Source organism: Helianthus annuus, chromosome 12 (assembly GCF_002127325.2).
Source record: "Helianthus annuus cultivar XRQ/B chromosome 12, HanXRQr2.0-SUNRISE, whole genome shotgun sequence".
Classification (NCBI taxonomy): Eukaryota; Viridiplantae; Streptophyta; class Magnoliopsida; order Asterales; family Asteraceae; genus Helianthus; species Helianthus annuus.
In genome coordinates this window covers 67,173,031-67,198,965 of record NC_035444.2, presented here as the reverse complement: position 1 = coordinate 67,198,965, position 25,935 = coordinate 67,173,031, and the positions used below count along the sequence as shown (strand labels likewise).

The 25,935-nt window shown below is 37.9% G+C and overlaps 1 protein-coding gene across 1 annotated transcript; it reads right to left on the bottom strand.

The window, feature by feature from the left end:
- Positions 1-2,195: 2,195 nt before the first annotated feature.
- LOC110893040 (triacylglycerol lipase 2) lies at positions 2,196-5,535 on the bottom strand. Its single transcript, XM_022140162.2, has 9 exons — positions 5,448-5,535; positions 3,996-4,240; positions 3,546-3,686; positions 3,362-3,472; positions 3,142-3,285; positions 3,019-3,059; positions 2,861-2,940; positions 2,683-2,778; positions 2,196-2,599 (listed from the first exon to the last, which is right to left on the bottom strand). The coding sequence occupies exons 1-9, from the start codon at positions 5,533-5,535 to the stop codon at positions 2,280-2,282; spliced, it is 1,266 nt and encodes a 421-aa protein (XP_021995854.1). The 3' UTR covers positions 2,196-2,279.
- Positions 5,536-25,935: the final 20,400 nt, after the last annotated feature.

Here is a 25,935-nt window from a genome sequence, read left to right as displayed (position 1 = left end):
TCTCATGCAGCAAAATGTTATTGAGTTTACACCCTTTCAGCCAACAATCCTTGAATTTCCAATGAACGATGTTTGATTTTTTAACTTTTTTGGCGTTTTATCGAGAAATAGAACGCCATTAAATAAACCACCTTAAAACTGTAAATTTGATCATGCTGAAATCAATAATGTTTTGTTGTATGGTGATGTTGTTAATCCTCAGTTAAGAAAGATGTCTGACAATGTTGTCCATCCTATACAGCTAAACTTTATTGACAAACAAACCTCAATAATGTTTTTGTATATTTTGGCGTTATAAATTGGATGGAAGTTGAGGATAAAGTCAATAAGATTTTACTCAATGAAATGGACAATATCCTTACTTAAGGATTTTGTCCATTACATTGAGTGGAAGCTTACAAACAACCAAACTGAATTTCAAATAAACGTTTTGGTTTAGAAGATATTTGATGTTTGGGTTTTTTGGCGTTTCTAAGACGAGTGGTATATATTAAATATGGCGTTTGGGGTTTTGTGTGTGTTTTTATTTGAATGTCTGAGATGTTGTATATATACGATTTTTTGGCGGTTTTTTTAGGCGGGATTTTATTATAATTAAGTTTGGCGTTTTATATTTAATGGCGTTTTTAGTTAGAATGGTGTGTGCTACATGTTTGGCGTTTTATTTCATGAGATGGCGTTTTGGGTAGAGAAGTCAAAAGACATTTTTACCCTGAATGAAGTGCGTTCACGTAATAAAATTGATGTTATTTACGAAAACGCGACCACGCCAATCTAGTCCATAGATTGTTTTAATCGGACGATTCATAAGCGTTCTCACCGTTCTCACACTTTTCACCGTTTTCTCTAAATCCTGACACTATATATATATATATATATATATATATATATATATATATATATATATATATATATGGGGGAGGTTCATTTGAGAAGAAAAAGAACAAAGGGTACAATTGTAAAACATTAAATAGTTTTTCTGTTATCTCATTTATTATTATCTTTAACTAATTAATTAGCCATAAATGTTATCAACCTCTACACTAAAATTTTTGCCTACACACTTCATAATTTATCCTACACGTTTAATTTATCCTACACAGCTCGTAATTCATCCTACACTTTAAATTATTATTTTTTTCTTCTTTGAAAAAATATAGTTTTTTTGAAAAAAAATACACTCTAAATTAACTTATTTGAAAAAATAAGTTACAAATTTAATGTAGTTAAATATTAAAAAGGAAGACTACTAATTAATGATTTATCTAACTTTACCAATATACCCTTACACCAATATTAAGCACAATAATTAAATGAAGTTAAATGAAACATTCTTATTGGTTGAAATCTTCTTTTTTTTATTCTTACAAAAAAAAAATTTCTCGTTTGAACCCTCCACTATATATATATATATATATATATATATATATATATATATATATATATATATATTGGTTGCTAGTGGTGACATGTAGAGGTGGCGGTGGAATCAGTGGTGGTGTGTTGCGGTAGTGGTGGCACGTTGGTGTAGATGGTGTCTTGATGATGGTCTCCATGGCGAAGGAAGAGGTTGAGGTGGTGTTGATAGACATTGATTGTGGGGGCCTGGGTGGTGTTGGATCATTGGACTCACATTAAGTTGAAATTTTTTATAAAGATGACGCATTTCAACCCATTATAAAATTTAAGCACATTTAAATCAACTCATTGTACCTTTTTAAAACCCAAAAGAACCCATAAGTAAACCAAATGACTCGAATCAACTTATATCTTGATGAATGAGTAAGTGGAGGCCTAGTTATTATGGTGGGTCAATGTGGAATGAGTGGAGGTCGAATTCTAAGGCTTCCGCATGATCGTGTAGTCATTGTAGCTCTTTCACATTATCAGACAATTGGATTTGAATCCCCTAATTGGCTAATTCTTTCCTCAAACACGATCATGCCCTATACAAGATAAAATCTCAAACTACAAAGGGTACGATTATTTCAGCTTTGACTGAGTAGTAGAGGCTTTTGTATTTTGGGGAGAAGAGTAGGGTTTAATTCCTGGTATGGATAGATTAGAGTAAAAAAACAACGGGTATGTACCTGAGGCAATGCCCACACGTGCTCAACATATGATTAAACTTGATTTAATCAAACTTTTTCAATATATTTCAATTGATTTCCTTTTCTTTTATAATAAAAAAGTACATATTAACAACAAATAAACTCAAAACACACAAACATGAACAAGAGGTTCATACACTAATTAAATCATTTAGTGTCAATGCATTCTCAATGACGCTTGAAGAAGGCCATAAGAGGTTCATACACAACCTGTCTAGCATTTGTGCCCATAACAAAATCAGCATGAGCATAACCTTTTACGAATTGAACCACAATCTTGTCTTGATCATGATGTTTAAGTGTTCTTAACAAATGATTCACATCATTGACATCTGAAAGGGAATCTGCATCGCCATGGCTGAGGAAAAGTGGAACGTTCTTTGGTATGTTTTCTATGTTGTAAGCTGGCGGTGTGGGCTGCCCGTAGCGCTTTCTGTTTTGGCCCGCATCGTTATAGTCATACATTCGGATCGTTCCATCTCTTATCACTGTAAAATTTTCCAAAAATAAAGATCCATTAGACACTTAGATCCATTTGAATCATTAAACAGATTTATAACATAAAGCTTACTTTGAGCTATATGAATCATGTTTTTTGTTGAGCTCGGTTGAGGCTCGTGGTCTAGAAAAACATCAACTATCGAAGGCTTCAAGCAACAGTTTTTGCCTAAACCAGACAAAACGTTGAGTATTAGTCCTACAATCTTACTGTTTTATAAACCAAAAACAATGCTTATAAGTCACAATACCTGTGAATGAATTCAACAAGTTGGTACAGTCAACGCCTCGTTGCGCACAGATTTTCTTGAGAAACTTGGTCACGGCATCCCTGATCACATGAACAAAGGCGCATATGAATAAACAAGAAAAAGGTGCACAAAAAGCGTAACAGCTCACAACATGTTACCCTTTTGGATTAAACTCGTGAAGGCCCAACCACTTCAAAGTCTGTTACAATAAAAAAAACAGTTATGATTTTCATACAAGATTATTAAAATGTGACCAGTTGTAGAAGATTATAAATATTTACTTCAGCAATGAAGTTTTCAGCAGCGTTTCTGCCTAACGGGGATGTGATCTCGCCCACATAAGCAACGGGACTAAGCAAACCCGCAGACCTTAGCATACTAACAAGTTCCCCTTTCGAAAATGCAGCCATAGCGATCAAAGTTCCCTATACAAATATACAAAAATGGGTCAAATGTTGACTATTTGAAATCAAACAACATTTTAAAGGGTTTAAACCGCACCAACGAGTGGCCAACATAATGCAGTTTCTGGCCCGTTTGACTGTGAACATATTGAAATGTAGCTGGAAGATCATATGCTGCTAACTCATCCCATGTCCAATCCCAATATGCCTACAAATTAACAGAAAACTGTTTGGTATAGGATTCCCAAAATGGGATAATGAAAGGAAAAGACAAAACTAACCTCATCTTCAGGCTTGAGATATGCATGACCGCGACTATATTTGGTTCCTCGTGAACTAACGATCCACACATCGAACCCGTTATCAGCCAACACTAAAGCCAATGACTCGTCTGGTGGGCTCAACAACCATGTTATACCGTCCTGGTTCAGTAGAAACATTTAAGGTAAATGTGAAGATTTTATGGTTGTTGTTTTGATTTCCCATACATTTTATGTTATCTGGATTACTATATTATACACTTAAAAATGTTATTAGAGTTGAGGTCTTAGTGTGAGCAGCCTCTCTATCTTGTAGAATAGAGGAAAAGTTTGTCTTCATCCCACCCTCCCAAAACCCTACAATAGCTCATTGCTACGATTGAGATCTTACTGGGTACGTTTGGTTGTTAAGGTAATTATTAAAAAAAAAAAAAAACACTAGACATTAACACATGAGTCTAATTCACTAACCATTAGGAGACCATGTTGCAAAAGAACAGGGACCCGACTGCCCCTCTTGCCACCCGCGCGTCCTAGTGGTATTCTTTGTAAGCTTAGCACAAAACCATCTTTTGTTCTCACTTTATGTTCTTCGCAAGGGTAGCCACGTGGCACCACTATTGACTGGCATATGCCGTCAGCATTAGAAGCAGCAGCAGTACTAGCAACAACTGCGGTTGTTTCATTTGAAGAGAAGCGCGGTTGGTTGGCTAAAGCTGATGAGCAAAACAGGATTAAAACATATGTAATTGGGAAAATTAAAATATTGGACATCTTAGATGGTTAATTTTCTTGCATGTGTTGTGATAACAATCTTGCATATTATTATAGAGAGAGGGGATCAATACAAACAAATTTGAGTATATATAAAAGATTAAAAAGACAAATAGATTATCTTGAACCTCTATGATTGTATGCAATCAAATGATTCTAACTATTGCTAGAATAATTTTTTAGGATGCGTCAATGTTCTTGTTTCTAGCATTATGGACAATGGTTATGATTTTTGCATAGAACGATCAAAGATGACACAAATTGGCAGAACTTTAACCTTTGTCTTGCATATTTAACTTTTAAGAAGCCTCTGAAAGCATGGATCCAAAAGTTGGGATGATATTAAGGCCAAAAATGCTTTGTTTCATCATGTTGTTGGTTTAAAATCATTTAAAAATGTGTCAACATTGTCTAAATGTTTGACTTTTGCTTAAGATAACCTCAAGGGACTATTGTTCATGTCTCTTTCTTGGGCAGCATGAGATTTAGAGATCTCAGCAAGTTGTTCACTTCTACAATTACATGTATCTTTTACTACTTGTTTTTCAAATAAATATCTAGCATATTTATGGATCTTATAATAAATTCAATAACTCATAAACGATTATAATAAAGGAAAAAATCCACCCAATAGTAACAAAATTTCCCAATTTTACCATTTTAGTCACTCAAAAGTTTGTTTTTTTCCTCTAAAGTTATTCAAGATGTTCCAATCTTATGAGTCACTCAAAAGTTTGTTTTTTTCCTCTAAAGTTATTCAAGATGTTCGAGTCTTATGAATTTTTTTAAAAGATATCTTTTCTAAATTATGTGACCTAAATGGAAAAAATATGAATCCTAATTATTATGTAATGATTTTTTTTATAATTTACTTGAAGTAGGAGGTAATAGTGAATAAAAGAAATCATCAAATAATAGCCAAATTTCATAATTGTTTAATTTAAGTTTTATTTAAGAAAAATATCACTAAAAAGTAATTAAGATGATATATGTTTTATTTATATCATTTAGTTTTAACTTTTCTTAATCTTTATAAATATATACTTTTAACTTCTTAAGGGAAACACTTTGGGCTCATTTCTTTTGGTCTTTTTGGTGAAATAGTTTGGGCTCATTTCTTCATTTTTGGCCCATTAGCTTTAGGTTTACAAATCAATTTATGATAATTTGATTTGCTTATCGGATCAAAATCTTGGTTTTCTTCAGCAACAACAGATAAAGACAATAGTGACCCCATATTTGCATCTAGAAAAACATATGGGACAGTTCATGCAGGTGACTTGTGTGACAACTCGTACTTACCGTCTATTATATACGTGTAACTATATGAACTATTGCGATTAAGTGATTGATTGAATGATACGTTACTTGAACCGAATGCCCAACCGAATGCCCAACCGAACACAAGCCCATTCGGGCCACACACTAGACTCGAAACCTCGGCCCAAGTGAGGTTTCGGCCCACACTCCTTATGCGTACATGATACATATACCATTAGGGTTAATTTTTCACAAGCTTTGCAAACAAGAACTCGCACACACAAACTCTCTCTCCCTCTCGTTGCTTGGAAACCGACGGCACAAGAACCAACTTCCCATTCGGATCACACTCCTTTACTTGTAACCGGTTAGTATGTTTGATTATGTTCTTGTACGATTTATGTGGTTTAGGTTGTGTTCTTGCAAATCGTTTGTTCACCATATGATTGTAATCGGATGAGTTATGTTATCGAGCTAAACTGATTAAGTGACATAGGTTATTATAACCAATCTGCTTGTATGTAAATCGGCTCTTATGTATGTTCACACAAACCGGGGTGTATGATAGAAGCCTAACAGTGATTCGTGATGTTGATTGTAAATCGGTTGCATGTATGTGTTAATCGGTTGAATTGCATGTGCTTGTAACCGGCTGTGATGTTTTAGATTGCATGCTAGCCTATAAGTTAGTTGTTACATGTTTGATTATTAGAAATTGGCTGTTCTTGATGTTGATTACACGAGTTGATCATATGAATATGTTATGAAACTGATAAATGTTGGTAATTGATTTGATAATTGCCATGATTGATCGGTTATTGAAACTGCCAAATCTGTTTGCTGGAATTACGGGATTTTTGTTAAATGAAATAAGGAAACTGTTATAAGCTGTTACACTCACACGGTTGCGACTCGGTATCACCAATCACGACTCGAGACCACAACAGCACAAGCCGAGACCATGGTTGCGAGTCCCGTTGCGACTCGTAACCGGACCATGATGAACCGAAATCACCATTGCGACTCGCAACCTCCTGTTGCGACTCGTAATCAGCTGTTGTGACTCGTAATCCCGGTTGCGACTCGAGATCGCCGGTTGCGACTCGAGACTAGCTGCCCGTACACTGTTTTGGGCCTACCTTGTCACGGGCCCAATTCGATTGACTGCTAATTGGACTGCTTACCTGTTTGGGCCGATATGTTTTTGGGCTGACATGATAATTGGGCTGTTTGTATTTCGGGCTTAGACATTGGATCGCACATGGATGTTAATGCTATACTCTTACCTGTTCACATGCATACGTGATTCTTGCCATGATTATATGTGTATACATACGTGTAGCTTATACGTGAAATAGTTGAGTACGAACCTAACTTGCATAAGTAACCATGATAGGACGTGGTTGACCTCTTACTGTATACTTGAGCATTTTATTGTCTACCGAGCAAACCCAGGTGAGTTCACACTCCTACTAAGGCATGGGATTCCCGGGTCGTGGGAATGGGATAAAGGTTACCATTTACTAAGAACGTACATATGCTTTTCCTAGACTATCACCTACCATGATCCTCGGATGTCAGGACGGTTCCGTAGGTTAGGATAACACCTACGTGGTCATATGCCAATTACTGCCTCGGATGTCAGGCACGCACGTAAAACCTACGTGTACGCATTACTTACTTCTATCCTCGGTACAAAGGATACGTACGTGAAACCCACGTACACCCCCGCGTCTCCTATCCTCGGTTGTGAAGGATACGTGCGTAAAACCTACGTACACCCCATACGCGCTACTGTTCTCGGAAGAAGAACAGGGATGATACGAGTAGTTGATACGAATAGTCTAGTGGTCACATAACATGGGAAGCCCCCACTTGTATAACTTACTATCGGCCCAGTAGAGCCACCCGTTACTTACTGTTACGCACTTACTTACTGTGAACTCGCTCAACTAGTTTGTTGATCATTCTGTTACATGCCTTGCAGATCGTTAGGTACATGGAGCTTGCACAAAGAGGAGCCGGTTGTTGTGGACAAGGATCGTATTACTTTGTTAGACACTTATGACATTTCAGTATTTTTAGGATAGGGTTTATAACAATGCTTCCGCTACTTAAACAATGTTTGGTTTTGAAACATCGATCATGTCATGATGAACTACTTTAATAACTTTTATTATTATTAAATGCTATGTTTGATATGATTGATGGCTTGATCCTGGTCAGGCACGCCTCCAAGCGGTGGTACTCCGCGTGTGGATTTTGGGGGTGTGACAGATTGGTATCAGAGCCATTGGTTATAGAGAACTTGGTTTTAATATGGGAAAACGTTTTTATTAAAACCAGACTATAACCAGAACAGTGCTCTCAACGATCCACAACGACGCTTCGCTCCACGTGCAAGACTCGACATCCTAGGTAATAAGGTTTATGTTTATTGCCTACTTGCTAGAATTACTTAGAACTTTGCTCGTGGTATGCTTAGACTACAATGCTCACTATTTGCTATTGCTTAAGAACCCTTACGTGCTTACACTTTTCTGTCATCGCACTATTCGCGAACTTTTCTCACCTATTTCGCCTTTGACATGAAGATCAATGGCTGGAAGAATTAACATGACACAAGCCCAGTTAGAGGCTCTTGTTCAAGCCCAAGTTGCTGCGGCAGTTGCAGCAGCTCAAGCAGGTAGTATATCCTGCAGTATAGGCACACACTAGGATCTTTAGATCCTACATTAACTCTCGTATTTAACTTCGTCCTATTCGTACACAATAGGTCAACACGCGCAGCAGCCTGTCTGCACATTCAAGAACTTTATGGACTGCCGTCCCGGCACGTTCAGCGGCACAGAAGGAGCGGTTGGACTCCTCCACTGGTTCGAGAAGCTAGAATCAGTATTCGAAATGTGTGAATGCCCTGAGGCACGCAGGGTGAAATACGCCACCGGCACTTTAGAAGGAATCGCGCTAACCTGGTGGAACGCGCAGGTGCAAATTCTGGGGTTGGCAGCTGCTAACGCCACACCCTGGAACGATTTTAAGGAACTTATCAAGAGGGAATATTGTACGCGTGAAGATATTCACAAGCTAGAAGACGAGCTGTATAATCTGAAAATGGTTGGGTCGGAGATTGAAGCGTATACCAAGCGGTCAAACGAACTGGCCGTGCTGTGTCCAACTATGGTAGACCCTCCATACAAGCGTATCGAGATGTATCTCAAGGGGTTGGCACCAGAAATCCAGAGCCACGTTACCTCGGCTAACCTCGACAACATCCAGGAAATCCAGCGTCTCGCTCATCGCATCACCGATCAGGCAGTGGATCAGAATAAACTGCCTAAGCGTGTCAGCGCTACTGCTACAGTCACTCCTTCAGCTACTCCCGTTACCCTCAGTGACAATAAGAGGAAATGGGAGGGGGATTCAAGCAAAGCATCAGTTTCGGTTCAGTCCCAGAATCAGCAGCGAAAGACTGACAACTATCAAAGCCCTAACCAGCAGTCGTCAGGTAGCCACAGGCAGGGTGGATATCGCGGAAATCTTCCAAAGTGCAACAACTGCAACAGGCACCACAACGGTCAGTGTACCAAGGGTCGTTGTCAAAGATGCCTCAAGATGGGTCACGAGGCCAAAGACTGTAGAAGCCTTCGTCCTGCGAACCAAAATCAGCAGCAGCCTCACGCTCAGCCTAACCAACAACAGGGCAACAAGGGATGCTACAATTGTGGTGTTGAAGGCCACATCAAGAGACACTGCCCACAGCTCAACAGGAACCAGAACAACAACAACAACCAGGGCAACGGCAACAACAACAACGGAGGAAATAACAATGGCAACAAAGCTCGGGGTCGTGCTTTTGTGCTAGGTCGAGGTGACGCAGTGAACGATCCCAACGTTGTTATGGGTAAGTTTCTCCTCGACAATATTTACGTTACTGTTTTGTTTGATTCGGGTGCGGATACAAGCTATATGTCTGTGAAAATGTGTCAACTGCTAAAACGTGCACCAACACTTTTACCCACCAAACACGTAGTAGAGTTAGCTAACGGTAAAAGTCTAGAAGCCACGCACGTAGTTCAGGGTTGTAATCTTGTCCTAGCTGGTCAAGCCTTCTCTATCGATCTCATTCCCATAGTTTTGGGTAGTTTCGACGTCGTGATTGGGATGGATTGGCTATCCCAACACCAGGCAGAAATCTTATGCAGCGAGAAGGTTATTCGCATTCCTCGTTCAGGTCAAGAACCTCTCGAGGTTCAAGGTGACAAGAGTGGTGCAGTGGTTGGCATCATCTCATTCTTGAAGGCTCAGAAGTGCTTACGTAAAGGTCACACAGCCATTTTGGCTCTTGTTACAGACGCATCAGTAAAAGAAAAGAAATTGGAGGATATTCCAATTGTACGTGATTACCCTCAGGTGTTTCCTGAAGATTTACCTGGCTTACCGCCTCATCGTCAGGTCGAATTTCAGATTGAGCTCGCCCCAGGAGCAGCACCCATAGCTCGCGCACCATATCGTATAGCTCCATCAGAATTGGAGGAATTGTCAAAGCAGCTACAAGAGCTCTTGGAAAAGGGCTTCATTCGTCCAAGCTCTTCGCCTTGGGGAGCTCCAGTGCTTTTCGTGAAAAAGAAAGACGGTACGTTCAGGATGTGTATAGACTACAGGGAACTGAACAAGGTGACGGTGAAGAACCGTTATCCTCTTCCACGCATAGACGACTTATTCGACCAGTTGCAAGGGTCGTGTTACTATTCCAAGATCGACCTACGGTCAGGATACCATCAACTGAGAGTCCGCGAGGAGGACGTCTCTAAGACAGCATTCAGAACTCGCTATGGTCACTACGAGTTCTTGGTTATGCCGTTCGGACTTACGAACGCACCTGCAGTTTTCATGGATCTTATGAACAGGGTGTGCAAACCCTATCTCGACAAGTTCGTCATTGTTTTCATCGACGACATCCTGATTTACTCCAAGAGTCAGGAGGAGCACGAGCAGCATCTTCGCCTTATTTTGGAACTTCTTCGGAAGGAACAGTTATACGCCAAGCTTTCTAAATGCGACTTCTGGCTACGTGAAGTCCACTTCTTAGGCCATGTGGTGAACAGGGATGGGATCCATGTCGATCCATCCAAGGTAGATTCGATCAGAAACTGGCCTGCACCGCGTACACCGACAGAAATACGCCAATTCTTGGGTTTGGCGGGTTACTACAGACGGTTTATCAAGGATTTCTCAAAGATTGCTTAGCCGCTTACGCTACTGACACAGAAGGGTGTCACCTATCGCTGGGGAGAGCCCCAGGAGACTGCTTTTCAGTATCTAAAGGATAGGCTTTGCAGCGCACCTATTCTCTCATTGCCAGAAGGCACAGAAGACTTCGTAGTATATTGTGATGCATCCATCCAGGGTCTTGGATGTGTGTTGATGCAACGTGATAAAGTGATAGCCTACGCTTCTCGGTAACTCAAGGTTCACGAACGAAACTACACGACGCACGATCTAGAGTTGGGAGCTGTTGTTTTCGCGCTTAAGATATGGCGACACTATCTGTATGGTACCAGGTGCACGATTTACACCGATCACAGGAGTCTCGAGCATATCCTTAAGCAGAAGGATTTGAACATGCGTCAACGACGATGGGTCGAGTTACTTAACGACTACGAATGCGCTATCAAGTATCATCCAGGCAGGGCCAATGTTGTGGCTGACGCCCTCAGCCGGAAAGACACTCTACCACGGCGCGTGCGAGCGCTACAGCTTACGATTCAGTCTAACCTTCCAGCACAGATACGAAATGCTCAGGTAGAAGCATTGAAACCAGAAAACGTCAAGGCCGAAGCCTTACGCGGCTCACGACAACAAATGGAACAAAAGGAAGACGGCGCCTACTATGTAACGGGCCGGATATGGGTCCCTCTCTATGGCGGTTTACGCGAACTTGTAATGGATGAAGCTCACAAGTCTCGCTATTCGGTACATCCAGGGTCGGATAAAATGTACCACGACATCATCACTACTTATTGGTGGCCTAGCATGAAGGCCCACATCGCTACGTACGTTGGAAAATGTTTGACCTGTGCGAGAGTCAAGGTCGAATACCAGAAACCAGCTGGTCTACTTCAGCAGCCTAAGATACCGCAATGGAAATGGGAGGAAATTTCCATGGATTTCGTTACAGGCTTACCTAGATCTCAGCGTGGGAACGATACAATATGGGTCATAGTTGATCGACTCACCAAGTCTGCACACTTCCTGCCGATTAAGGAAACGGACAAGTTCTCCACTCTCGCAGACGTCTACCTTAAAGAAGTTGTTTCGAGGCACGGAGTGCCCACCTCTATTATTTCGGATCGCGATGCACGATTCACGTCAGAGCTATGGCAAGCAATGCATAAATCTTTCGGCTCACGATTAGACATGAGCACAGCATATCATCCTCAGACGGATGGGCAGTCTGAGCGAACGATTCAAACACTTGAAGACATACTTAGGGCATGCGTTATCGATTTCGGCAACGGCTGGGAAAAGCACCTCCCTTTGGTGGAGTTCTCGTATAATAACAGTTATCACACCAGCATTCAAGCCGCTCCATTCGAGGCATTATACGGACGAAAATGCCGGTCACCTCTCTGTTGGGCAGAGGTGGGGGATAGTCAGATTACGGGTCCAGAGATTGTAGTGGACGCCACAGAAAAGATAGCACAGATACGACAACGCATGGCGGCAGCACGCGACCGTCAGAAAGCCTACGCGGACAAGCGTAGAAAGCCTTTGGAATTTCAGGTCGGGGACCGGGTATTATTGAAAGTCTCACCCTGGAAGGGTGTGGTACGTTTTGGCAAAAGGGGCAAACTGAATCCGCGGTACGTCGGACCATTCGAAATCTTAGAAAAGATTGGCAAGGTAGCCTACAAGTTGAACCTACCAGCTGAACTCGGAGCAGTTCACAATGTCTTTCATGTGTCGAACCTAAAGAAATGCTTATCGGATGAAACCCTCATCATTCCTTTTAAGGAACTCACTATCGACGAGCGGTTGCAGTTCGTCGAGGAACCAGTAGAAATCACGGACCGGGATGTGAAGGTCCTCAAAAACAAGAGAATCCCTCTTGTTCGAGTTCGTTGGAACTCCAAACGTGGCCCAGAGTACACCTGGGAACGCGAAGACAGGATGACAGAAAAGTACCCCCAGTTATTCGAAACCAATGCTACCACTACTGAGGCTGAAGCTACTACTTCGGAATTTCGGGACGAAATTCCAGATCAACGGGGGGAGGATGTGACACCCCAGGAAAACCAGTGAACGCTATAACTTACCTAGCTTCCTCAGTGAGTGCATACCAAATTTCGGGACGAAATTTCCAATTAGTTGGGGATAATGTGACAACTCGTACTTACCGTCTATTATATACGTGTAACTATATGAACTATTGCGATTAAGTGATTGATTGAATGATACGTTACTTGAACCGAATGCCCAACCGAACACAAGCCCATTCGGGCCACACACTAGACTCGAAACCTCGGCCCAAGTGAGGTTTCGGCCCACACTCCTTATGCGTACATGATACATATACCATTAGGGTTAATTTTTCACAAGCTTTGCAAACAAGAACTCGCACACACAAACTCTCTCTCCCTCTCGTTGCTTGGAAACCGACGGCACAAGAACCAACTTCCCATTCGGATCACACTCCTTTACTTGTAACCGGTTAGTATGTTTGATTATGTTCTTGTACGATTTATGTGGTTTAGGTTGTGTTCTTGCAAATCGTTTGTTCACCATATGATTGTAATCGGATGAGTTATGTTATCGAGCTAAACTGATTAAGTGACATAGGTTATTATAACCAATCTGCTTGTATGTAAATCGGCTCTTATGTATGTTCACACAAACCGGGGTGTATGATAGAAGCCTAACAGTGATTCGTGATGTTGATTGTAAATCGGTTGCATGTATGTGTTAATCGGTTGAATTGCATGTGCTTGTAACCGGCTGTGATGTTTTAGATTGCATGCTAGCCTATAAGTTAGTTGTTACATGTTTGATTATTAGAAATTGGCTGTTCTTGATGTTGATTACACGAGTTGATCATATGAATATGTTATGAAACTGATAAATGTTGGTAATTGATTTGATAATTGCCATGATTGATCGGTTATTGAAACTGCCAAATCTGTTTGCTGGAATTACGGGATTTTTGTTAAATGAAATAAGGAAACTGTTATAAGCTGTTACACTCACACGGTTGCGACTCGGTATCACCAATCACGACTCGAGACCACAACAGCACAAGCCGAGACCATGGTTGCGAGTCCCGTTGCGACTCGTAACCGGACCATGATGAACCGAAATCACCATTGCGACTCGCAACCTCCTGTTGCGACTCGTAATCAGCTGTTGTGACTCGTAATCCCGGTTGCGACTCGAGATCGCCGGTTGCGACTCGAGACTAGCTGCCCGTACACTGTTTTGGGCCTACCTTGTCACGGGCCCAATTCGATTGACTGCTAATTGGACTGCTTACCTGTTTGGGCCGATATGTTTTTGGGCTGACATGATAATTGGGCTGTTTGTATTTCGGGCTTAGACATTGGATCGCACATGGATGTTAATGCTATACTCTTACCTGTTCACATGCATACGTGATTCTTGCCATGATTATATGTGTATACATACGTGTAGCTTATACGTGCAATAGTTGAGTACGAACCTAACTTGCATAAGTAACCATGATAGGACGTGGTTGACCTCTTACTGTATACTTGAGCATTTTATTGTCTACCGAGCAAACCCAGGTGAGTTCACACTCCTACTAAGGCATGGGATTCCCGGGTCGTGGGAATGGGATAAAGGTTACCATTTACTAAGAACGTACATATGCTTTTCCTAGACTATCACCTACCATGATCCTCGGATGTCAGGACGGTTCCGTAGGTTAGGATAACACCTACGTGGTCATATGCCAATTACTGCCTCGGATGTCAGGCACGCACGTAAAACCTACGTGTACGCATTACTTACTTCTATCCTCGGTACAAAGGATACGTACGTGAAACCCACGTACACCCCCGCGTCTCCTATCCTCGGTTGTGAAGGATACGTGCGTAAAACCTACGTACACCCCATACGCGCTACTGTTCTCGGAAGAAGAACAGGGATGATACGAGTAGTTGATACGAATAGTCTAGTGGTCACATAACATGGGAAGCCCCCACTTGTATAACTTACTATCGGCCCAGTAGAGCCACCCGTTACTTACTGTTACGCACTTACTTACTGTGAACTCGCTCAACTAGTTTGTTGATCATTCTGTTACATGCCTTGCAGATCGTTAGGTACATGGAGCTTGCACAAAGAGGAGCCGGTTGTTGTGGACAAGGATCGTATTACTTTGTTAGACACTTATGACATTTCAGTATTTTTAGGATAGGGTTTATAACAATGCTTCCGCTACTTAAACAATGTTTGGTTTTGAAACATCGATCATGTCATGATGAACTACTTTAATAACTTTTATTATTATTAAATGCTATGTTTGATATGATTGATGGCTTGATCCTGGTCAGGCACGCCTCCAAGCGGTGGTACTCCGCGTGTGGATTTTGGGGGTGTGACAACTTGCACTACAAAAATGTGGAAATGCTCAATATCCTGTTTGGATGTTTGTGTTTGAAAAAAAAAACTAATATTTTTTTGTGTTTTCAGATTGTTATTTGTTATTGAACCCCCACAAACACAATGCCTTGTAGTGAAGATTCCCACAATATCATATCTTAGTTGCTTGAGCTGTAACATGTTAAATTGATATCGATCACGCACACACGATATTGGGGAAACACCCTCAAACCGTTGCTCTGATACCAATTGTTGGCTCAGACTTCCAATCACAGACATACAAAACTAAACACAAATGATTTGGAGACTAACATGTCTCATATGCTTTTATTATTAAACTCAACTCGACTCTTTTTTATTTAATAGACTTCAAAAACAACTAACTAATAAAATTACAAAGAAGTTGTCGCTATTATAAGCTACTTACTTGGAGATTATTCTAACCTATTTGAAAATAATACGAGTACGACTCCTCTAAAAACGAAAATTATATCTATCTACTGAATTAATTAGACTGCCTTGCATTCCAAGTTACCGATGAGATAAGGATAAACTTTGCAAGCAGAACAAGCATACATAAACCATAAAGCAAGTTAGTTGTTAGGGTTAGGGTAGAATAAAAACTTATACGATTTGTGAGAATTTAGAGAATTCGGCCTTACGAAAGGTTTTTTCAAAAAAAAATACCAAAAATCCTAAAAAATCAACTTTTCCAACAAAAAATAAAATCAACTAGTTTTTTTTTTTTTTTTGCATTTACGCCAGCCATAAATGCTGTAAGAGGCCGAAAACACCACTTCGACTTTTTTTATTTTTTACGGCGGTATTTTCTAACATTTTAATCTAGAGGTGTGAAAAAATGAGAGTAAAACTCGCACGAGAAGACCGAGTTCTCTAAATTCTCACATTCATAAGGGTTTTCCCTTAATCTTTAATTGTTATATATATTTTATTAATATTAACAATAACATTAACATTAACACTAACACTCTATATGATTTATAAACATTCATGAATAGCATTCATGAAAAGTAAATAGTTCTATGTCATGAATGATGGAGGTGAACGGTTCTAGGCTATGATTGGTGAAGGTGCTTTTGTCTATGATTCTCAATCCCCTTAATCTTTCTCCTTATATTTTGACTAAGGGTGTGCATGGATCAGTTTGATTTGATTTTTACTATTAATCATAGTCTTTCTTCTTACGGGATACAAAACATTTGACACATTCTCGGGAATTTGGACATCAGGGAAGTCATAACCATGCGGTAACCCGAAAATCGGACTCGTTTTACAGCTAAAAACAGGATTTCTAGAACAACTTGACTGAATTACACCAGAATCAGAAAAGGGTTTGCTGAAATTGCTTTAATTCACGGGCAAAATCGAGCCATAACTTTTGAAAGACATGGGCGATTTGCGGGTTGGGTCATCGAAAAACAGTCGCTTGATTGGAGGTGGGTGTGGCCGGAGTGGTGGCGGCAGGATGTGGTGGTGGTGGCGGCAGGATGAGGTGGTGGTGGCAAGATGTGGTGGTTAGAGGTTTAGGGTTAGGAAATTGGGGAAGATGAAGTGTATATATAATTTTTTTGTTTTACTTATTAAATATTTAAATAAAAACATGAATTGACCAAAATACTCTTAAGTGAGTAAACTTAACTGAAAAATTTTAATCTCGTTAGTACTAAAGGACGTAGAGTGTGACGGTTTTTGCAAATAAAGGATTATGACTGTAATTATTAAAGTTAAAAGTTATCTCTTGTAATTATTATATATATCAAAACATAACGTATGTTTGCGCCAGTGAATTTTTGTGAGTTTCTAGATTTACCACCGAGCTTTTTGTTTTGGTCCTTTTACCACTCCTGCCTCTTGGAATGTATTTGAAAAGGCCTACACACAGACATAGAGAGAGGACGTCATTTAGGTTTACCCAACCTTCAATCGTGATCGGAACACCACCTACAATCAGACAACCACAGTCATCGGAATAACAATAGCTGAGAGGGAACAACGTTTCCAATTAGATAAGGAACGGTATTGGTGGCCCATGGCGATTCGCGGCGGTACGACTTCCGGCGCTAGCACCACTTCTACCCACAGAATGGAAGATGAGGAGTCTAATGGCGGTGGTAATTTGGTCAAACAGGTGGCGGCGGTGTGCCTTTTGGAAGAATAGCCATGTCTCCAATGAACTGGAATGGTTAAAGTCAGAGGGTGAACTTGGGGTTTCATGGAAGCAGCGATGATTGTGTTCTGACACTCGGGCTTTAGCGATGGCTAGGGTTCTTCTGTAACATTATATGGTGGTGGCAGTGTTATTTGGGTTAGAAGCAGGAATGATGGTGTTGCAGGTGGTTTGGAATCCAATCGGTGGTGACAATGACTTAATGTGAGCAATTTCATTTGTTCAATCAGGTTGATTGAGTTTTGATTCATCATTTGTGTAGGTGACAACCTGTTGTGAAATTCCCACTAAACTACAAAATTTGAAGGTAAATGTACATACCTGATTCCTTTCTAAATGATACACAATTGATGGATACATGTAGGTTTTTATCCGTTATAGGTTTTGAGCATCAATTGCATATCTTATTTGTATCGGTTGAGGTGAATTTGCTTTCCCTTTCCGTTTATCGCTTATTTATTTCATTATGTTTGTTAAACAGTTATTGATAACCAACAATCAAAGTTGTAGTTTGTTTTTGTGTGGAATGTTTGTCTGGTGATAATATGCATGAATATGTAATACCTGATGACACTCTCTTCAACTTGCAGTCTTTTGGAATACATTTTTCAAGAATTTGCGTTTGAATTTGAATTAATGTAATTAATAAAAGAAATAGTGCTAATGGTATTCAATAGAAAATTTTGTGTGAATGCTAAACTATTTTGGTTTATAATGTGTGAATATCAACTTAATTGTCTATTGTGATTATCAAGTTAGAAATATAGTACTATGCGATTCTGGGTATACTAAAATGTAATAGGTTTTTTCATCATATTTAAACCTATATATTATCACTGTCATAAGCAGCTGCAAGAAAAAAAAAGTAACTCTCCAATGACTTCCATGAGGCAAGCTGTAATATGTACTTCAACATTATAGCCAATAAAGAATAGGCATGAACTTCAACATATTTTTTTATAAAAATCCAAAAGATGTTCCTTTAAATACAAGTTTTAGCCCTGTTAACAAAACTAGATAATCTTTACCGTACGAACATCAAAACTTCCCCTTTTGCTACAGCCAAGAAACTCCCAAGACTTTAAATTTAATTATTCTTTGACTTCTTTTGACATGCTTTTGTAATGACATGTTGCAGACTTGCAGGTAATAACTATGTGCGATATATGTTTTTTTGTTTACTAATTGTATGTTTCAAGACATGTTACATTAAGAGTTTTGAATCGCTTTTGGTATGTTAGTGCTAATTATAGGTTGTTATATACTCAACTGACCATCTTAAATTACTGTATCATTTGTATTAGCAAATTAGACAACACTAGGGACATTTCTCAGACGCGAATACCGCCGCGAAACGCGGGGAGTATTACTAGTTTGATACAAACATAAACTAACAAAAGTGTAATTTACCCTTCTTACCGTCTTTAAAACAAATACAATTAAAAGAATACAATTTTCACTCTCAAAGTAAGCAAGCAGATTGTCACAATCCAGCCCCAACTCTCTAAACATTTCCGAATACCCCCCTCAAGATACTCAACTTACCATTTTCATCCTCCAAAAATCTCAAAATATCTCAAGAACCTCCGTAATCAAACGGCTACAAATCGGACACGCCTCTTTCTTCAACCACATCGCTCTACAACACACTCTACAGTAAGTATGCCCACATGGGATCAACGCCGCCCCTTTACTCCTATCACTACACACACAACACAACTCACCCACCACTCCGCCGCCGTGTTCCGCCGCCCGATCATCTATCTCAAACAACCTCAATATTGTTTTCAACGGTTTCACCATCATCGTCTCATCTGTGGGCCCCACGTTCAGTTGCCGACGGTCCGTCGCCAATGCGGTTGCAAGGGTTACAGTACCCGGTGGAGACTGATCACCGGTGGTTATTAACGGTTGTTCTCCGGTGTCGAGAACCCATTTGGAAGACCCGCAACAGCCAAAAATGTGTTGTTTGAGGTTGTTCCATAACCGCATGTTGATGCCCTTCATTTTTATTGAATGATTTAAGCTCGAAACTAAAGATGATAGATCAGTATGTGTGAATGATTATGGAGACTGAAGCATGCAGCATTGGTATTGAGCATTGTTGATCATAGAGATTGAAGCATGCATTGTGCATATGTGAATGATCCACGTTTAATCATTCTAGTGTGTGTGTGTGTGTGATTTTGCAGGTGTTAGAAGAGAAAATGGAGATGCTTAAGATAGTGGAGTGTGAATGATAGCTGGAGCTATTGAATTTCGATAAAAAGTTGAATATTTTAAGATGCTGATTGCTGAGTGAGTGGGGTTATCAGGGATTTTCAATTTTCTTTTCTTAGGACCAGTTTGAGGAAAATTTTTAGCTCATAGTATAGGTAGTGGGGCGGTATATACCGCCGGAATCCTTCATGGCGTCCTATAGCGCCCGGTCACACTACTACGGCCGGCGCTATGTGTGAAAAATCTCTCCTCCTTGCGAAATGCATAACGGCGTTGCCCATGAAGCCCCACTCACACACATATATATACATACATATATACAAAGCCCCATACATATATAACCCCTCTACACCCTCGGACTCTCCTGTGATATAAAGCCCATAAAATCTCTCTATTACGCGTTTCAGCATTTGTTGCATAACATCCCACAAAGGATTTTATGACTACACGTGACCTTATGAGGAAAATTTTGAGTTGAACCGTTAACTAAAGTTTTGTGGAATGACAAATCAAACCAATCGAATTGGGTGGACTGGTCAGATAGTCCGGTTTGACGGGTAGTGACGCAGTTTATTATATGTCTGCCATTCGATGTAATTTCATATCTTTTTTAAATTTTCAGTTGTTAATGTAAAAAAATAGACATTAAAAAAATAATAATTATTAGTATATCTCTTTTAAATTCTCAATTGTTAATGTAAAAAATAGGCATTAAAAATTATCAGTTTGCATTGAAAGTTTTAAAATAATATTGATAGCTCATTATAGTAAAAAAAAAAATTATTAGTTTGTATTGAAAGTTTTAAAATAATATTGATAGCACATGATTTTAATACGCATATATAGCAATACATATTTCAAAAATGAAACAGAATATACAAATAATTATTGAATTGTAGGTTTGGTTTATACGGTCGGTTTCAAGTTTCAAATCGGACAATCCGTTAGTACAACAAACCATGAAAACCAGAGTGTTAAACCGGCTAACTTTGATTTGGTTTAGATGATTAGATCAGTTTTGTTTCGACCACTTTTAAAAATTATATTATTAAGGGTAGTTTGTTTATTTTGCACTCACTTAACGTAAAATACGAAAACTAGTTTAAAGGAGGTTGAGAAAAATTTACAGAGAAAAATTTACTATAAGTTATTTTATTTATATGTTTGAATCGTGTAAAGAATCTATACTATATAATAAAAGAAACATGTTTTGGGACACTTGTCATGCTCTCATTTAATTGAATAAATTATTAATAATACTAATAATAATAATATTTAATCTAATCTAATACAAATAATAATAATATTTAATCTAACTAATACAAATTCTTATTATTAATTCAATAACCTATTATTAAACTAAAACTTCAATAGAATCATAAATCCTAGCTAAACAAGTTTCGAAATTCATAATAATATTAATATGTTAGACTAAATATATTATTGATATATATATATATATATAATATATATTATTGATATATATAACTAAAATTATTATCAATAATATTAATAATAGGTTTAGAATCAAATACAAAGATTCAAGAAATAAGAAGTCGTACAAAGAGTATCAAATAGACTCTGATTAACCTATTTCAACCGACATTAGAGCCGTCTTATCGAACTCTACGACATTAATTAATATGTACGAGTTGATGGGTTACATTTATATTAACTCATTTATGTCAATATGGTATGTAAATGCCTCTGTCTTTGTTTTGCATTTACAGGAAATATCTATACTGTATAGTTTAAATTGTTCAACCCGTGTAACACACGGGGAACTAAGCTAGTACGGATATATAGTATAACAATTTTTCAAAGTTTTCGACAAATCAATTTGTCCTTTCGTGAACTGGTGGTCAAAGGATGTGAAATAAAGAAAAATAAATAATTGGATGGATATGATTGGTGTCCAAAAAATAACGTTATGTTTTCAAATAATATTTTGCAAAAGTTAAATGACAATGCTGTATCAGCTAAATGCTAATGATGTTCCGATTTTACAAGTAAATTATGTATTTCCTGTATTATTTAAGTTTAAATTGAAGAGGTACAAGACGAATGTAATATATGAATGTATCATTTAAGAATACACGTCTTGATATATATTTGTTGTTACTTGTTAGACCACTCGTAGTGGGGGCGTTATTTTTAAAAAAAATTGAAAAAAAAACACCCGGAAACGCTCCCACCACCATTACATGGGACATTTTTTTATAAAAAAAAATTCACAAAGTTGAGTTTGGCGTTTTTATGATAACGCTGAAAAGGAATTGCATGGGCTAATGGGAGTGGATAAGGATTGACTGGCCAATGATAGTAGTTTGATTTTTTTTTTTTTTTAATAATTGGAAGGGGCATTATGAGGCATTATTCTCACTACGCTACTTTTGCAATAACGTCCCATGCTGACTGGACTGCCACGTGTCGAATAATGCCCCATGGTGGGGGCATTATTTTGTTTAACCACTACACATGGTGTTAGACTTGATTCAATTATAAAATTTTGTGATCAAGAGGTTGGATTTGAACTAGACTTTGAAAACCGCTTCATGCAGATGGACTTTTAACTTATTCAATTCGAATTAAAACCAAATAAAAACACATTATAAAAGATATAATAGAAAATAAATCATGTTCTCATAGATCACAAAAATCTGCATAAATTATGTTCGTATCATATTTAAACCTAATATTGTGAGAATGTATATCATACAAAGTCGTGCCATCAAAGGACTCAAATCTACCTTTAACTGGTGGAAAACATTCATCATTAAAACGGATTCAATCCTTGACTTTCCCACACCCCTTTTTTTCATATTTGCAAAAAACTAATAAAGCATGTTTAAGAAGATAAGAGTTTTTATAAATAAATTAATAAAGCATGTTTAAGAAGATAGAGTTAAAAAAAAATGAATAGAAGGAAAATAAAGCATATCCTAAAATATATGATGTGTTATGAATGTATCATAATGTGGTGACTCTCCACATATGTAACCACTATCTCTTCATGTCATTTGTATTAATGTAAGAACACTATATATAGAGTTCTTTGTATTGTATGTTGATATCTCAATGAAAAAGAATTCATATTCACTTATTCTCTATAGTCTTGTTCTCTCATGTTTAGTATAGTTGTATATGGATTGCTAATAGACCATTGTTTTACAACACGTTATCAGCACGAATTGCTACAAGATCTTCATATCCATGATTTGAATCTTCATATCCATGATTTGGTTTTTCTTTCATCCATTCAGGTAACAATACAAAAAGCTCATATTTCTACTTAGTAATTGTTTTATTATTTTAGACATCTTGAATAATGTTATCGTATCCATGAAAAGTGAAATTAAGAGTAGAAACAATTGACCTGTAGCCTTTCACCTTGGACTTCATGGCTCCATTTTTTGTCCTCATTTTATTGTTTTTGTATATAATCATAACTAGAAAATTTGGATTTAGTTTTGTGAATATTTTGATGGCGTGAAAGTAACTGAGGAGAAAATGACTGAAAAATAAATTATATTTGATTTGTTTTCAAAAAATAAATAAACAACAACGTTTACAGCCTATGAAGATTATTTTTTCATGCAATTGCTTACGTTCTTCATTAGCATCAAATCAAAAATGTGTGACTTCTACTTTATAAAATCGGACTCTTTCACGCCATTTACTACATTTTAGATTTGTAGTATTTCAGATTTCCCCCAATATCATCATTAAGTCATCATGACTCGTGACCTCATTATTTTTTATGTATATTTTTTCTTTTGGTTGTTCTTATATGGGCTCGATGAAAATCTTGCCTAGGTTAACTAGTCATAATCTATTATTCATCATTTATAAATGTATGAAAGTTTAAATGCTATATATAGTATTTACATTTGCTAGTAACGGGTCAATATGATCATCAACATGCACATAAATTATTTGTTTGTATTAAGAATTATTTTGACATTTTGATTTCAACTAAGAAATTGTATTTAAGATGATGAGCCTAATAAACTTTGTTTGAAAACAAGTTAATTTGCATATATCTAATTAATATTTGCCGAAGAAACCTGATTTTCTATGTATTTAATCGGCCATATACTTCACCGGTTGAAATCTCGTTGGAATTGATAATTTGATATACATGATCTAGAATTGTGCTTTTGTGTTTGGCCGATTGCTTTCTAAAACCACCAAAGAAATTGAAGGGGGATTAAGAAGAAACGGGATGGTAACTAATTACTATAATTCAATTTTTAAATTAGCTATAAAGAGCTATAAAGAAATCATTTAAATTAGCCATAAAGAGCTATAAAGAAATCATTTAAATTAGTCATAAAAAGCTATAAAGAAATCATTTAAAGTGGCAGTTAACATTCCCTATTAGTTTATACAATTAATAAAAAGTTTGTTAGCAATTTACATAAGTTTTACATCTTGGCCACTTTATTATATTCTTTCAACACTTTTATGTATTATTTTCATTTACGTTTTTCATCATAACACATGTTTTAAAGGTAAAATAACTCTTGCATGTATGATTAGTTACATTAAGCATCAATCATCTTTATTATTATTATTATAATTATTCATTCTGATATTCAAAAAGTAAAAGTGTGACACTTTGTTGTTTCTAGTTCATAAAATAATAGCCTATAATAATATTAAATTTCTACATATAGTGACAAACTCTTGAGTAGAGTTATTTATGTCACTTGTTTAATTTTCTATTAATATAATAAACTTTTCATGAGGTGTATTGATGTCTTTTATGACAATTGATTAGAGATTTTATGGCAAAATTTAGTACTTTTCATGAGGTGTATTGATGTCTTTTATGACAATTGATTAGAGATTTTATGGCAAAATTAAGTACTTTTCATGTGGTGTATTGATGTCTTTTATGACAATTGATTAGAGATTTTATGACAAAATTAAGTACTTTTCATATGGTGTATTGATGTATTTTATGACAATTGATTAGAGATTTTATGGCAAAATTAAGTCTCTAATTATGTTAGACTTTTCACCACCCATGACTCTTGCATACTTAGTAGGCTATGTGCCTCTTTTGATGTGGCTAGTTGAGGTTATGTGATGAAAAGATTATTTATATTGGTTGAATAAAACAATTTCCATTTATCAAACCTCAAATATGATTATAAAGTAGTAATATAAATAAATAAATAAATAAATATATATAAGGGTTTACAAACACGATTCATAAGATCCATGAACACAGCGGGTGCGTTGGTCAAGCCAAAAGGCATAACCACGAACTCGTAATGTCCATAACGAGTTCGAAATGCGGTTTTGGGGATATCTTCTTCGAGAACATGGAGCTGATGATAACCAAATCGAAGGTCGATTTTATAGAAACAGCTTGCGCCTTGTAGTTGGTCAAATAGATCATCGATACGAGGGAGAGGATAACGATTCTTAACGGTGAGTTTATTAAGCTCGCGGTAGTCGATACACATGCGAAACGAACCATTTTTCTTCTTGACGAATAGCACAGGAGCACCCCAAGGAGAGGTACTTGGGTGAATGAATCCTTTGTCGAGTTGTTCTTGCAGTTGACTATATAATTCTTGCATCTCAGAGGGTGCAAGTCGGTATGAAGCTTTGACAACAGGAGTTGAACCAGGTATAAGATCAATATGAAAATCAACAGATCGAGGAGGAGGAAGACCAGGAAGATCTTCAGGAAAGACATCAGGGAAGTCATACACTACTGGAACATCGTTTACGCTCTTTCCCTTGCCCTTTTGTTCCACTATGTGGGCCAAGAAGGCAAAGTACTGTTTACGTAAGCATTTGTTCGCTTGAGTACATGACATCAACTTCAGCCTGTTAGAAGGTTGGTCTCCATAGACGTGTAAAGTATCACCATATAGGAGAGGTAGACGAACGTACTTCTCGTGACAAGCGATCTCAGCATGGTTCTTATGCAACCAATCCATGCCAATAATGATATCAAAACTACCCAATTGCATGGGTATGAGGTCAATAGTAAAAACGTGATCGTTAAGAGTCAGGGAACAATCACGGAGGATAGAATCAACTAGAATAGACTTACCATCAGCAATCTCTACAAAGAACGACTTAGGTAGTTTAGAGCGTGCACAGTTTAACAAAGATTCAAATTCTACGGACACAAAGCTTCTGTCGGCACCAGTATCAAATAGTGTCGAAGAGTAAAGATTATTGACGAGAAACGTACCATTAACGACATCATTGTCGTTACTAGCCTGATTTGCATTGAGGTTGAACGCCCGTCCTCAAGCAGCTTGCTATTGCTCCTGGTTTAGCTGAGGACACTAGGGACGAAGGTGAGTAGTGTCTCCACAC